Source organism: Ailuropoda melanoleuca, chromosome 11 (genome assembly GCF_002007445.2).
Source record: "Ailuropoda melanoleuca isolate Jingjing chromosome 11, ASM200744v2, whole genome shotgun sequence".
Classification (NCBI taxonomy): domain Eukaryota; kingdom Metazoa; phylum Chordata; class Mammalia; order Carnivora; family Ursidae; genus Ailuropoda; species Ailuropoda melanoleuca.
In genome coordinates this window covers 91,018,386-91,034,371 of record NC_048228.1, presented here as the reverse complement: position 1 = coordinate 91,034,371, position 15,986 = coordinate 91,018,386, and the positions used below count along the sequence as shown (strand labels likewise).

Genomic DNA, 15,986 nt, shown 5'->3' with positions numbered 1-15,986 from the left:
TGTGTAAAAAGCAATACACATATAAAAAAAGAGAAAAAAAGGACACATAAATCATTAAGGGTATTTGTTAGGGTACAGGATCATGAGTGATCTACTCCTTCCTCACGTTCCTGAACTTTTAGTAATGCTGATATACTTAACTGTCAAAAGAATTGAGGCTGCTGAATTTAATGAGGAAAAGGGCAAAAGGGGAAAGGGAAAGGAGACATAAAAACAAATCACTGAAATAAAATGTTTTTCAAGATTTCCAGTATAGAGGGTGCCTGGGTGGCTCAAGTCAGTTAGGCATCTGCCTTCTACTCAGGTCATGATCCCGGAGTCCAGGGATCAAGCCCCGCATCGTGCTCCCTGCTCAACTCAATGCAGAGTCTGCTTCTCCCTCTGACCCTCCCCCATCTCGTGTCCTCTCTTGCTCCCACTCTCTCAATTAAATAAATAAAACCTTAAAAAAAAGAAGATTTCTAGTGTAGAGAATTATACAACCCCTCTCAGCTATCATACACATTGGAGATAACCTAGTCTAGAATTATGATGAAAAAATTCCTTAAAAAGTTAAGGAATTATGGAAAAGGATACAAAAGAAATGATAAATAGGCTTCCTCTGACATAACATGCCTACGAGCCACTCCACCTCTGGACTTCTTATGTTACGTAAACTAATCATCTCCTCATTGGTTAAGCTAATTTGAGTTGGGTTTCTGTTACTTGCAGCCAACTGTGTCCTAACAGGTACAACTTTGAGTAAAGAAGTTAAGCAAATCAGCTAATACTATCGTATAAACTACATTTATATGAAAAATGATACTATTACACATACCCCCCCCAATTTTTTTACCAGCTAGGATCTACTGAGCTAAGGAGCATTCACTATTACACTGGAGAAGGCCCCAGATAATCTGTGAATAAGTCTTGCCCACATAACACAAACCACATGTGTGTACAAACTGAGCGTGTGATTAACACCATTATGCACACAAATTATATAATTCATACCATATATGGATAATATCTACCCACATCTTAATATGGTATAAATAATCACTGTAAGTAGATATAGTATTTCATTTATTCATCCAATTTTTTTCAGTAACCAGTTACTGAGTATCTATTATGTACCAGATTCCGTCTTAAGTAATGAAGACACAACAGCGAACGAAACAAAGTCCTTTCCCTGACAGAATCTTAATTCTAGTTACTACCAATAACTAGACAATAAAAAAAATAAACATCGTATCAAATGGTGAAATGTGCTATGGAGAAAACGAACAACAGGGCCATCAATTTTAAGAAGCACCCAAATTCTCCACACCACTAGGTAAGAAAAAATTTGTCAATTAACATTGTAAGACACCACTGATTCTAAGACACCCCAATTTTAGAGATGTTATAATGTGGAAAAATGTGTACCTTAAAACAAATGAGTATGATATAAAATAGGAAAAAAGGAGACAGAAAATGCAGGCAGGAAAAAGGAACCTGTAATTTGAGATAGGGTGTCTGAGAGACATAAGAAGACATGCAGCTCCCGGGAAGAGGGTTCCAGCAAGAGCAAGGAACAAGAGCAAAAGCAGGGCAGTGTGCACACACGTGGCACAATGGAGGAACAGAAAAAATGTCAGAGACAGTGTAGCAGTAAATGAAACCAGAGAAGCTGCAGAGGCCTGAATACACGAAGCCTTGTGCTATGGCTATGACTCTTATTCTGAGCAGGATGGGATGCCCAGGTATATTTTCAAAATAAGAATCTAACTAAAACAGGGGTGCCTCAGTGGCATAGTCAGTTAAGTGTCTGATTCTTGGTTTCGGCTCAGGGAGTGATCTCAGGGTTGTGGGATCGAGCCCTGCATCAGGCTCCGCGCTCAGCATGGAGTCTGCTGGAGATTCTCTCTCCCTCTTCCTCTGCCCCATCCCCTACACACACACTCTCTCTCTTTTCTCTGAAATAAATAAATCAATCTTCAAAAAAAAAAAGAAAAAGAAACTTTGGAGCGCCTGGGTGGCTCAGTTGGTTAAGCATCTGCCTTTCAGCTCAGGTCATAACCCCAGGATCCCGGGATGGAGCGCCACATCAGGCTCCTTGCTCAGTGGAGAGTCTGTTTCTCCGTATCCCTCTGCCTCTGCCCCTTCCTGCACTTCTGCTCTCTCTCTCTCCCTCAAAGTAAATAAATAAAAATTAGAAGGAATAAAAAAAGGATCTAACACAGATGACCAGGATCTGGTTGATGATTATAAGAACAAAATCAACTTTTTTTTTAAAACCTGTCAACTCTATAGTTACACACTAAAATGATTATAAATGAAGCCACTTCCAGCCTAGGATAATAAGGCAAAGTAATTCCTTAAATATGGAATAAATCATCAATATAGTTTTAAAAATACAATAACCCAGTATATTAGAAAAGTGAGAATACTAGTAATGAAACAATCTCAGAAAGTTAAAAAAAAAATAAGCTATTAAGTATTTCTGTGTTGTTCCTGACCAAAGTTATTAGTCCAATTACCAGCAAAGAAGAGTGACTTTTACTGTATGGATATTAGATTCCAATTTCTCATGCTCCACAAAGCTGAAGATGCTAGATAGTCGATTTTACTATATTAGTAAGTAGTAAGAAAAACAAAGGAATAATCTTGTAATATGTTAAAATCATTTTTTCTTGACATATCTTTTTAAACTCTCTTACCTGCTGGATGAGATGCATACACTTTGAAGCCTGCAATCCATAAGCATTGTTGACTATATGTGGAATGCCATAATTAGCACAAATCACAGCCAGTTCTTCTAATCTACAAACATAAATATTCAACAGAAAGACATATTCCTACTGTGCTTTTATAAATTACAGTGTGAAAACTTTTTTAATTCAATAGTTATTCTTAATGTATACTAGGAAAAAAAGGGAAAACTGAAACTTCTACAGCAGTATTTTAGCATAAAATTCAGCAGCAGGCACTTTAGGATAAACCTAAAAAAGCTTTTAAATTAATGTTACCAATAAATGAGAAAAACGGGTATTTATAAAAATCTATAGGTGGTAGCTTTTAAATCACTTTTAAATTTCCTATATAAAAAGCAAGAAGCAGATTATAATGACCCCTTAACAAGGTGGTATGCTCATTTTTAAATGCTTTTGGTTGGTTATCATACTAAAGCTAATAGCTGCAAAATAATTAGCATGTCTTGAAATCTTAAGAAATCTCACATTTAACATCTCATAAAGTAAAAAATACATTTTCAAGTAGACTTTAATGTATTAAAAAATACAGAACATTAAAATGTTTCAGTACCAAAATAACATTTTCCAACAACTTGCAAACTAAAGAATTTTTTAAATAGATGCTGGTTTTAAATTCACTCTTACTTTTTCATTTGACACTCCTTATATTAAAACAATTTGAGAGTCTAACTCTATGCAAAGTAAGATAATAAATTTCAATTAGAGTGTAATAAATAATGTTCCTTTGCAAAACCAAATACTACTTGTGACTGAGGCCATCTCTAATAGAAATGTCTTCACAAGCTATGAAGCTAAGACTAACACCTATGATTTAATAAAGTTAAATTTTTTTAAAAAGTTCCTTCTACAATATAAAGAATTTGGAAGCAAAGCAATAAAAGTTCTTTCCCATAAGGATGTATTTCAAATATATATTATATAGTTTTATTATTTATTTTTGCAAAATAATTTTCTTTTTTAGATGCGCATTAATATGTTTTTGAAGTACAGATACAAATGACATTATTCTATTCATCTGTCAGAAGTTTTCAATCTACTGCCTTAAAGTATTATGAATTAAAAAGTCATTTTATCATTCATTTTCATAAACCTCACAAATTGACAGAGGAACCTTTCTATTACTCAAATTAATCAGATGTTGTTTTTGAAAAATAGACCTTCTGGGATACAAACAAGTAACTTCTTCATAGAAGCCACTTTTACATGTTTGGGTTCTAATAAAAGCATCCCTTAATAACAAAGCTCCTTGAAAGTACGATGCTATAATAACATAAAGTACTATTTTAAAAAGAGAAAAAAAATCACTTATGAGTTGTTGTAAATATTCAGAATTAATCAAATCTGCTAATATTTAGAGGGTGTATAAAGGTATTTAATGAAAGGCAAGGAGAGACAAAAAATACTTTCCATGTGGATCAAGCTGTATTGTAACTTAGCAGCCAATTTAATATGTTTGTCAGATAGAAATGATATCCCCATTTTTTCACATTTCTTTTGACTGATTTTGCCCCACAATACTCTAATTAATTAACTAATAAAGACAACATACATACATACACACACACACACACACACACACACCTATTCAAGTTAAGGATACAAAGAATAAGCTTAATGAAAAGAAATCAAAATATATTTTAAATTCAATAAAATCAGAAATTCAAACATATTACTAATAACTGTGCATCACTATTTTCCCAAAGTTCACTTTTATCAGAAACATTCATTATATAATACAACTAAAAAGTGGCATATGAGAATTTTGCTGATAAAAAACTTCTGTGGTTTTTTCTCTAAAGGAGCTAATACATGTAAAATACTTAACCCGATACCAAGTATACTGTAAACATCTAAAAAAAAATCAAAATAAAACAAAACCATCCTCAAGCATAAACAATCTAACACAAATACCCATGTGCTATTTTTGGAAATATGACTTATTTCTATCACATTAAAATTTTTCTAGATAACAAAATCATCAATGAAGAAAGAACAGAGATGTTTATTTAATATTTCAATACAAATTTAAAAACTGGTAAGTAATGAATAAACAAGGAAAGCATATGCAACATAATCTTAAAATAGACTTCAGAGTCACAAATGAAACAAGATAAATTTTCAAAAGCATGGTCTTAAAATTGTCTCTTAAAACATGTCTATAAAATAATAAAAACTAGCATACATTCATTACGCCAAATTGTGTGATTCCATGAATTAAAACTAAAGTATAACTTGGTCTTAAAAAATAGTCCAAAGTCAATATAGTTTTTACAAATTATTAGCACTTCTGTTCAAAATGTTAAACCGAAACAGCTGCTGTCAAAACTAGAAATCTGTATTACTATAGCCAAGCTTATTACAATTTCAGAATAAAATGTGACATCCTTTAGAAAAGTAAACATTTTCTTTTTTTCTTTTTGCTTTTATTTTCTTAAGTACATGCATTTTTCTCAAAATCCAAAGACAACCACTGTGTAGACTTCAGTGTACATGTGAGTTCATCTTCCAATTAAAAAATTTAAAAGGCAATAAATAATCCTAAAATTTTCTACTCAGAAAATCTGTTAATACTGATAATTCTTACATAGGAAAACTAACTGTAAGATCAAAGAAAAGGAGATAGCAATGGAAACAAGTAAATCCAACATTATGCTAGAAACTTCTACCAAATAACGAAGAAAAGATGCAAAGAGATCAGAAACAGAAAAAAAGCAAGAAAACAGAGATGCTCTGTGTCCATGCAGGTGATAAAGGGATCTCCACTTAGTATAAGTTGTTTTTCTTTCTTCTATATCAAATTTTTTATTTTCCCAAACCACCGTGCTGTTTCTCCACTAGTCTATTCACCTATTTACTGCTCAATGTTACTTAAGCATCTTTGAGAATCAGTATATCTGCATTTCGTTTAAAAGACCCGATGAACACCTAAAGGACAATAGTTGCAAAAGATTTACCTATCAGGCACCCTTGGAGCAAAACAGGCTGTGGTGGAATGAACACACAGAATGGAATCGGGCCCAAGTTCCCGGACTTTAGCCTCCACTGCTTTCAGGTCTGTGCGCAGCTCGTCACCTTCTAAAACGTTCTCTATCACCACAGGCTCAAAACCTAACCAAGCCAATTGAAAATAAAAATGTTAGATAAACTAAAATAAGGGAAGATCCTGGAACTCTAGGAAGCAGTGCTATTCCACACAAGAACTCTACATCTGGTCAGTGAACCCTTCCCAAGTAATAGAGACCTGGCTCAATATTGGTAGGAGTCAAAAGCAAGCCAAAATAATGTGAAGGACTAGTAGACCACAATTAGGACCACAAATCTACTTAACACTTAGATATGACTAGGAAGGCTAATTCTGGGAAGGAAAACAAATGTCAAATAGATACCTAAAAAAGTAATAACACAGTCATTGATGACAAAAAGGATCATTTGGTACAATTCAATTTCAGACCACAGAAAAGTATATCTACTCATTTTCTGGCAACATTTCATTTTTAAGTTCACTTTATTTCAGAGATGGACAAGAATAATAATGTAATTCAAGTACTATAACAAATCACAATCATCAACTTAATATTTTACTCCTACAGAAAAAGTAATGAATTTTAGTAGCCTACCGATCACTGACCTATCCCATAGTTTACAAGGGCCTTCTACAATTTAAATATAAAAACTATTTCTCAATTTTCAACTGAATTAGTACACTTAACTAGCACACGATCAAAGGTCTGCCCAAATAACTATGTAATCTTGTATGGTGAATACTTAGGTATCCATAAACTTCAAGAGTTGTGTGTGCAATACATACACTAAACAATGCACAAAGCACTTAGATAACTAAATATTTCTAATGCTAGTAAGTACTTAGGGTAAAAGTAAAATCTAAGTGCTTAAGTCTTACAAATTGGGTAGCAAATAAACTTGGGAAATTTTACACATAAAGTTATTATGTAGTCACATCTTCAGTCTTCCCAAATACCGAATCTATAGCAGGCTGGACTCATGCATTTAGGGGCTATAAGAGATTTAGAAACCATTTAGCTCAGCTAATGCGTTTCAGAGATAAGGGAGCCAAAGTTCAGGAAAATTAAGTGGTTTCCTCAAGGTCACACAGCAAATTAAAGCACAGTTACGAGCAAGTCATTTTTTTTTCTATGTTTTATAACCCATATCAAGTTGCCTGCATTCTATCTATAGAAATATAAAAACCTGGCAACTATAAAATCATCAGTTCAGGGGCGCCTGGGTGGCACAGCGGTTAAGCGTCTGCCTTCGGCTCAGGGCGTGATCCTGGCTTTATGGGATCGAGCCCCACATCAGGCTCTTCCACTATGAGCCTGCTTCTTCCTCTCCCACTCCCCCTGCTTGTGTTCCCTCTCTCGCTGGCTGTCTCTGTCTCTGTCAAATAAATAAATAAAATCTTTAAAAAAAAAAAATCATCAGTTCAATTATGTTGGTTCAGAGATGTCCAGGTTTTATATCTATACCTTCACAACTTTTAAAACAAACAAAACTTAAATAACTAATGCTTCTTAATGACAGCTAATTTTCTATTATTTTTCAAATTCTTTAGACCCAACCCTATTTTTGCTTTCAAACATTTAAAATGCAAGGTTTTTTTAGAATACAACTATCTTGCTTCCTAAGAATATAGGCTATCCTAAGAAAGAATAAAATGTAAATTTAGTACAAATCCTAATATCTTTTGGAAAAGGTTCCAATTTTTCAATATGGCAATCTGGAAAAGTATGGTTATTAGTTTTTTGGTTAATAGCATGTAATAAACAGACTTGACAACTTTATAACACTTAAAATAAATCAGTATATCTTTAATAGTCTATCAGTTTTTGCTGTATGTCCTAATTATGAATCCCTTTACATGAATTTCTTTAGGATTATTTATGCAGTTTAATTACAGGCCAATACAGTTCACTTCATACAAAAGACTGAAGCTATTCAAAATTAACCTTAAATTCTCAAATTTACCTTGACTTAAGCAAGCTAAATACTAAAATACCAACGTAAAGTTTTTGTCTCACCTATATGTAATGATGCCTGGCTCTTTACACTTTGATTTATGTTAATAATTTATGTGTATTCCACTTATATACAACCACCATTCCTGAAGCCCCTTAGGTACTGTTTATGCTCCAGGGATCACTGTTGGGCATATCATATGTCATCCTGCTTAATACTCAAAACCATCTTGTGAGACGGGTAATTATATCCCCATTTCAAAGAATAGGGACATATGGCCATTCCACTTCAGAGTATATACCCCAAAGAATTCAAAGCAGGGACTCAAACAGGTATTTGTGCACCCATATTCACATCAGCATTATTCACAAGAACCAAAAGGTGAAAACAACCCAGGTGTCCATCAACGAATGAATGAATGAATGAACAAAATGTAAGATATAAATATATACAGTGGAGTATTACTCTTAAAAAAAGGAAAGAAATTCTGATACATGCTTTAACATGGATGAACTTTAAAGATACTGTGCTATATGAAATAAGCCAGTCTCAAAAGAACAAATATTCTATATTCCATTTATATGAACAACCCAGAGTAGTCAAATTCAGAGAGACAGAAAGTAGAATGGTGATTGCCAGGAACTGGGGGTAGTGGGGAGGGAGGAATTATTGTGTAATGGGTAGAGATCCAGTTTAAGAGGATGAAAAAGTTCTGGAGATGGTGTTACATAATGACTGTACAACATTGTGAATGTATTTAATGTCATGGAACCATACATTTAAAAATGGTTAAAACTGGGGCGCCTGGGTGGCTCAGTTGGTTAAATGTCTGCCTTTGGCTCAGGTCATGATCTCAGAGTCCTGAGATCCAGCTGGCGCTGGGCTCCCTGCTAAGCAGGGAATCTGCTTCTCCCTCTCCCTCTGCCTCTTCCCCCCATCCCCACCCCTGCTCGTGCTTGCACTCTCTCTCTCAAATAAATTAATACAATCTTTAAAAAAATAAATAAATACATAAAATAAAAATGATTAAAATAGTAAATCTTGTTATGTGTATTTGATTACAGTAAAAAGGGGGAATAGGAACACATTTAGTTTCTTTTTCATTCACCTATCTCTATATAAAAAGGGTAAATTTTCTACGTTATATATGTCACTTCTCTTCTTTTACCTGCAGTGATCATGGATTTAAAGCAGGACTTCTGGTCTATTCTCGGCCATATAATATACTTTGCCTTTGGTCTTTTGTGTCGTAATGTTAAGAAACACAAGGTTAGACTCATACCAGTTGCCATGGGAACTACAAAGCAGTTGGTCACTGTAGGGACACCTAAAATTAAGAAGTAAAGGAGAAATTAGTTATTCCACTGAAAAACCAGCATCCTTCTTGAAGAAATGATATAATTCTTCAATCAAATAGTAAGAGTTATAGACGGTGCTTCCTCTGTCCTTGACCTCAGAAAACTCACTGCCAAATTCATCCTTCAGGCCTATGGCTCTGATTTTCTATCTTTTTCTAGCGGGTTTTTAAATATATATATGTGTCTTTTCAAAAGCCATTTAGAACTTGTTTGGAAAGAGGCATTAATAAAAGATTAAATAAAGGTGTGTGTGGCTGCTGGTCAGCCAAAAGTATTATGATTAATATAGTACATACCAGCCAACTTTATGATGTCCAGGACCAAAGAATTGGTAATTTTGTTCAAAAGGCTAGAACCTGCAGCTTTTGGTTGCACAGCAGAAATATCACCCGATCGTCCAATTCCATGAATGAACCTAAGCAAAAAATGGGCCAAGAACTGTACAAAAATATTCGGTGTTCTAAGTAATCTACTGTATAAATATACAGATACAATAATCAAAAAACACCAGAGGGAACACTTGACTATTGCAGATATATTTCATAAACTATTAATAATGTAAAAATACCCTAGTTAAACTGAAACAAATTCATCAATTACCATTGTGGTAGCTAGTCTCCAAAGATGGCCACCATCAATTCCTTTTCTCCACTATGCCCACACACTATTGTCAACACCAAGAGATGGAATCAAATTCCTCTCCATTTGAATCTGCACTGGCCTTAGTGACTTGCTTGGCCAGGAAGAATCTAGTGGAAATGATGTTCTGGAATTTCTGATCTAGGTCAAAGAAGCCTTAAAGCCTCACCTGGCCTCTTGAAGGGCTTGTTCTTGTGGGAGTTCCCTCCTATAATCCAGATGCCATGCTGGGAGAGGCCCAAGCCACCTGCACAGACCATCTGAGCTCCCAGCTGTCTAAGTGAGTCAATCTGGATAAACTGCCCAGTTGAACCGAATGGCTAAACTCTCAGCCAATATCTGACTACAACTGCATGAGAGACTGGAAGCAATAATCATCCTGCTGAGCCCAGTTAACCCAGAGAACTGTGAGAAATAATAATAAATTACTGTTTTAAGCCACTAAGTTTTGTAGTGGTTTGTTAGCAGCAATGGAAAACCAGAATATATGCAACATTAGATTCTCTTTCTTTCCATTTCCTTAACCACAGCAGTGGACTAAGTTCCAGTGGGATGAGCTGCTATTTCAAATATACTGGAGGAGATAATGCTAAGCGAAATAAGTCAAGCAGAGAAGGACAATTATCATATGGTTTCACTCACTTATGGAACATAAGATGTAGGAAGATCGGTAGGAGAAGAAAAGGATAAAGAAAGGGGGGATAAACAGAAGGGGGAATGAAACATGAGAGGCTATGGATTCTGGGAAACAACCTGAGGGCTTCAGAGGGGAGGGGCGCGGGGGAATAGGATAGGCCGGTGATGGGTATTAAGGAGGGCATGTATTGCATGGTGCACTGGGTGTTATACGCAAGTGGTGAATCATGGAACTTTACATCAAAAAATTAATTAATTAATTAAAAAAAAGAAACATCTCAGTCAGAAATAACACTAAAAACTGGTACTTAGAAATGACTAGTTGAACAAATCATAAAATGGGCAGAAGATATGAACAGACACTTTTCCAATGAAGACATACAAATGGCTAACAGACACATGAAAAAATGTTCAAAATCATTAGCCATCAGGGAAATTCAAATCAAAACCACACTGAGATACCACCTTACACCAGTTAGAATGGCAAAAATTGACAAGGCAGGAAACAACAATTGTTGGATTGGATGTGGAGAAAAGGGATCCCTCTTACATTGTTAGTGGGAATGCAAATTGGTACAGTCACTCTGGAAAACAGTGTGAAGGTCCCTTAAATAGTTAAAAATAGAGCTACCCTATGATCCAGCAACTGCACTACTGGCTATTTACCCCAAAGATACAGACGTAGTGAAAAGAAGGGCCATATGCACCCCAATGTTCATAGCAGCATTGTCCACAATAGCTAAATCGTGGAAGGAGCCGAGATGCCCTTCAACAGATGGCTGGATTGAGAAGATGTGGTCCATATATACAATGGAATATTACTCAGCCATCAAAAAGAACGATTTCTCAACATTTGCTGCAACACGGACGGGACTGGAGGAGATAATGCTAAGCAAAATAAGTCAAGCAGAGAAGGACAATTATCATATGGTTTCACTCACTTATGGAACATAAGAAGTAGGAAGATCAGTAGGAGACGAAAGGGATAAAGAAAGGGGGGATAAACAGAAGGGGGAATGAACCATGAGAGACTATGAACTCTGGGAAACAAACTGAAGGCTTCAGAGGGGAGGGGGGTGGGGGAATGGGATAGGCTGGTGATGGGTATTAAGGAGCGCACATATTGCATGGTGCACTGGGTGTTATACGCAAGTAATGAATCATGGAACTTTACATCAAAAACTAGGGATGTACTGTATGGTGACTAACATAATATAATAATAATAAAAAAAAGAATTAGAGAATTTTACAGCCCCCCCCCCCAAAGAAATGCCTAATTGGCTTTCTCCTAAACTTCACTCTCAGGTAGAACACCATCCTCACTGTCTTGCTCAAATATAGCCTTAATTTAAAAAATACTACAGCTGACCCTTGTATAGGGGGGTTAGGGGAGGCTTGCACAGGCAAAAGGCTATGTATAACTTTGATTCCCCCGAAACTTAACAACTAATAGCCTATTGTTGCTGGGAAGCCTTACCAATAACATAGTCAATTAACACATATTTTGTATATGTATTATATACTGTTTTCTTACAATAAAGCAAGTTAAAGAAAATGCTCTTTATAAGGAAGAGCAATACATTTACAATACCGTCCTGCTTCCGCTGAAAAAAATCCACATGTAAATGGACCTGCACAATTCAAACCCATATTGTTCAAGGGTCAACTGTATATATTCCTTAAAAATCAGTGTGCAAACCACTCATTTTAAATTAGATGACATTATACTCATGAAAGATACCTCTGAATATTTTTCAAAATCACAAGTCTGTTTGTACTTTATAATTAAATCAGAAATCCGTCACACTGGGATTATCACAGAACACTGGTGTCATACTTCATCACCACTGAAACCTAATGTACAAAGCATTGTTTTACAAATATTATAAACTGTTATTCCCCCATTTTAACCATGAATTTTTCATCCAAATTACAGATTCATTATCATTAATTCTGACTGCAATTGTTTTGATTGAAATAAAATTCTATCATCCCCAGGAATATTTCTTCACTGAAAATTTCAAGACATATAGGTAAACTTTTTAAAAGTCTACCTGTATTTCGCAGAAAAGTGGAAGAACAGAGAAATTATCATATTTGGGAACACTACCAATTAAATGATTAGCAGAATTGATGAAAAACTTTCTAAAATATTGCAAAAGAAAAAAGTGACTTAATAATCTTAAATCAAGTTTAGCATACCTTTCCTGCATCTACTGCAACAAAGCAAGCTATTTATAAAAGAGGATTCAGTTCAGATACTGATGAACATTTTAAAGTTCTACCTACATATCATTCTTTAAAAAAATTTGCAATATCAGAAAAGAAATATGGCAAACTATAAACCACCTTAACATATTTTAAATTCTTAGAACCAGATAGGTGTATTATGTTAAATGTATAGACAGTATTGTTAAACATCCAGAACATGACAGGATAACTAGAACCTTCACCGGACTGTCTTGAAAAGCAACTACTCAAACTGTTTCCATCTCCCTGTTGCATCTGGTTTATATGCCCATTTGAATAGGGAAGAAGTAGGTCACCAACAGATGTTTTATAATTTAACATGATTAGTATTAACACCGTTGTTTTCAACAAAAAAAAAAAAGAGAGAGAGAGAGAGAGAGAGAAAGGTTTTCTACTTCAAAAATATACCTGTAATGACGCCGAGCAACTAAGGCAGATGCCACTCTCCCTTCCCTTTCTCCCACACCACAATTGCCCAGGAAATTGTTGCTATCCATGACTGCAAGTTCATGTAAAAAAAGTTCAAGTGTACTTTCTTCCCAACCATCCTCTGGACACTTGCCCTGGGGGGGGAAAAAAAGAAAGAAAAAAAGAATAAAAAGAGCTTGTATTTCAAAAAAACCATCCCCTAGAACCGTACTTCAACGAATTTTTTAAACTTTAGAATGTGTATTTTGCCATGCTCCTTGCTTTCTGAACTTCAGACATAAATTCAGCACAACGAAGAAACCCCGAAGAAGCAAAACATTTGCTACATTGCATTACAATTATCTACAGCTTCCTAAAAGGGATAATAAATGAATACGATGACGTTTACTCAGGTTTAAAGTTGCAGTAAGTTAGGTAACTGAAAACCAATAAACCGCATCTTCAATGAGGATTCGTCAAACCGGACTAAGACTAGGGCTTGTCAAACTTGAGTGAAATTAAAATTCGGAATACTGGCAGGAACGAGACCTGGGAAATTCTGCAGCAGTTTTTGGTTCGAGTTACTATATCCTGGTTTACAAACACAAAGCGTTCCCCGAGTCCTGGGGAGTGGTGAAAGATGGAAGATGTGAACTTTGCCCTTTTCGCAAACAAAACAGCGAAGCAACTGGACTTTCCCCTCACTTCCACATCCCGAAGTTAGAGAAAAAACAGGACTCAAAATCCCGACTCCCAGAAGCTCCCTAATAACACTCTCTGGGTTTTGCTAGTTTACGGTGAGGTGAGAAGGAGCTGAGCGCAGCAAGTCAGCACAATGCACGCGAAGCTGAGACAGACTCCCGGGACAGGTCTCAACTGACAGACAGGAGCGGGTGGGCAGGACGCGGGACTAAAGGGGTGTTGGGCGGAGCCAGAGGCTTTGGGGGGCGCGGCAGCCGGGGAGGACCCGACAGCTCGGTACCTTCTCCAGAAGCAGCCGTATGAGGTGCTCATGCGAGCGGCGGGCCTCACAGCCCTGCCGCACGTAAGCCGCCGACACCAGCCGCTCGCCCGCCGCTAAGCTCTCGCGGTTCATTTTGGTGGTGGCGACAGTGGCGAGGAAACACTCGACACACGCAGTACACACTGAACCAAGATGCAACACGCCGCCCGGACGGTACGGCAAGGCCTTGGGACAAAAATCTTGTCTCGCTTTTGCACATGCGCAAACCACCCTAGCTTGTGCACCAGAAACCGTGGACTTGAGCATGCGCAGGGGTGTCAGTGCGTTTAGCGTGTTTCGGAGAGCGTTCCTGAGACGGACTTGGAGGAAGAATTTTGCACTTGTGCAGAGGGGCTGAGCATAGTAAAGGGGAACTTTGTGGGTTTCTCTGCAGAAAAACTTCCGTAGCTTACTCTGTGTTCCAATCCCGTTGAATGGTGAGATTTGGGCAGTCTGTGCTTTAGTCTTAACTTACACCGTGTTTCTCATATTCCAGAACCTTTCATCCTTACTTCCGTAGGTTTCAACATGTGCTATTGCCTGACAGCCCGCTATGAAATAGCAGTGCCTCACTCCTTTCATCCTATGCACTACGGAATTTTTAGCCCCAACACTTATCACCCACCACCTGACTTTACATTTTTTTGTACACCCCACACCCACACATGTATGGATGTAAACTTCCTAAAGGTACGGACTTGGTTTTCGCTGCTATACCCCCAAAGCGCCTAGAACGGTGCCCAGAATATAGTAGGGGCTAAAAAAAAATTCATATTTAATTAATGAATAGCTTCGACCATTCAACAACCTAGTGCTAGGTATGGAAGATACAGAAATAAAGAGGTAGGATCCCTGCCTTCAGTTTCCTTGCACTCTTCTCCTTAGGTGAGCCTACCGTAATTCCTGACATTGCTCTTGTTCACTGGTGTGCTAGAGTCCACTCAAACTGGTTCATACTTGCTTTGCAAGAGCTGATTATTAAATGTTCAGTAATTTTGTGAGCTGGTTTTTAAATACAGCTGCTTTTTAACAATGGATTATGTAATTTTACAATAAAGTTAACTATATGAAAAGCAAACGTGGTAAATACACAAACTTATCACTTCCTACTTATTTTTTCTACATTTTACTGTTATCTGCGCTTTTGGTATTATGTACATCTTTTGTATCTGGAAAGTGGAAATACGGCATAATGGTGTACTGCTGCACATGTCTTTCCAACTCCCTTTTTAGTGGCATCATGTTGGGAGTTTGAAATTGGCCATGGTGGGAGTATATATACCATGGAAATCAACAAATGCTGCAAATCAGGCTCTGACCTCCCTGCCACTCCCCAGGAATTAGTTGTTTAGCAAGTACCAATTCACCGTTGTTCCTACTACATGTTCCCAGGGTGTCGATACCCACCATTTGTCAGCCTGGCACTTGTCAAACGGTATCCCAGTTGTTAATTTCCTGTTTTCCTCAACTAGACTGTGAGTCCCTGTCTGACAACAGCAATATTTGATATCTGTGTTCAAAGCGCAGAACTAAACACATAATAGATATTCGACAACTACTTACTGAATGATAGACCATTTGAGAACTTGATAAAATTACCCAGAAAGATAAACCACAAAAATAATGAGAATTTAGCTTTTCTTAAGTAAGCATCAGCCTTTAAACTTTTGAAGAGTTGAGTTCTTACTCCCAAAATACAAATATTCTTGCAACTTCTCCTTTGGGAAAACCTTCAAAGCTGATTTGTCGATCACAGGCACATGCGCAAAAATCACAAGATCCATCTCATTACTGAGTGGACACGCTAGGTTTCTGAGCCAGCGGTTTCTCTCACCTTATTTACTGGTCTTAATTTGGAAAAATGTGTTTCTGGAAATTAAATCCATCATCAGGCTCTGCCTTCATAGAAGTTATTTAAAAAAAAAAAAACAGGCTCTGGAGACAATCGCAAAAGAAGTGTTCTGAAATTATTTTCCTTCA

The 15,986-nt window shown here is 36.6% G+C and overlaps 1 protein-coding gene across 1 annotated transcript in view; it reads right to left on the bottom strand.

The window, feature by feature from the left end:
* Nucleotides 1–14,187, bottom strand: part of SEPSECS (Sep (O-phosphoserine) tRNA:Sec (selenocysteine) tRNA synthase) — a 39,648-nt gene extending 25,461 nt beyond the window's left edge. Inside the window, exons 1-6 of the mRNA XM_002929966.4 lie at nt 13,986–14,187; nt 13,004–13,158; nt 9,367–9,485; nt 8,881–9,039; nt 5,690–5,843; nt 2,682–2,784 (exon numbers count right to left, since the gene is read on the bottom strand). Of these exons, the coding sequence (XP_002930012.1) occupies nt 2,682–2,784; nt 5,690–5,843; nt 8,881–9,039; nt 9,367–9,485; nt 13,004–13,158; nt 13,986–14,099 (804 nt within the window). The 5' untranslated portion in view covers nt 14,100–14,187. The remainder of the gene's footprint in view (nt 1–2,681; nt 2,785–5,689; nt 5,844–8,880; nt 9,040–9,366; nt 9,486–13,003; nt 13,159–13,985) is intronic.
* Between the last annotated feature and the right edge of the window lie 1,799 nt (nt 14,188–15,986).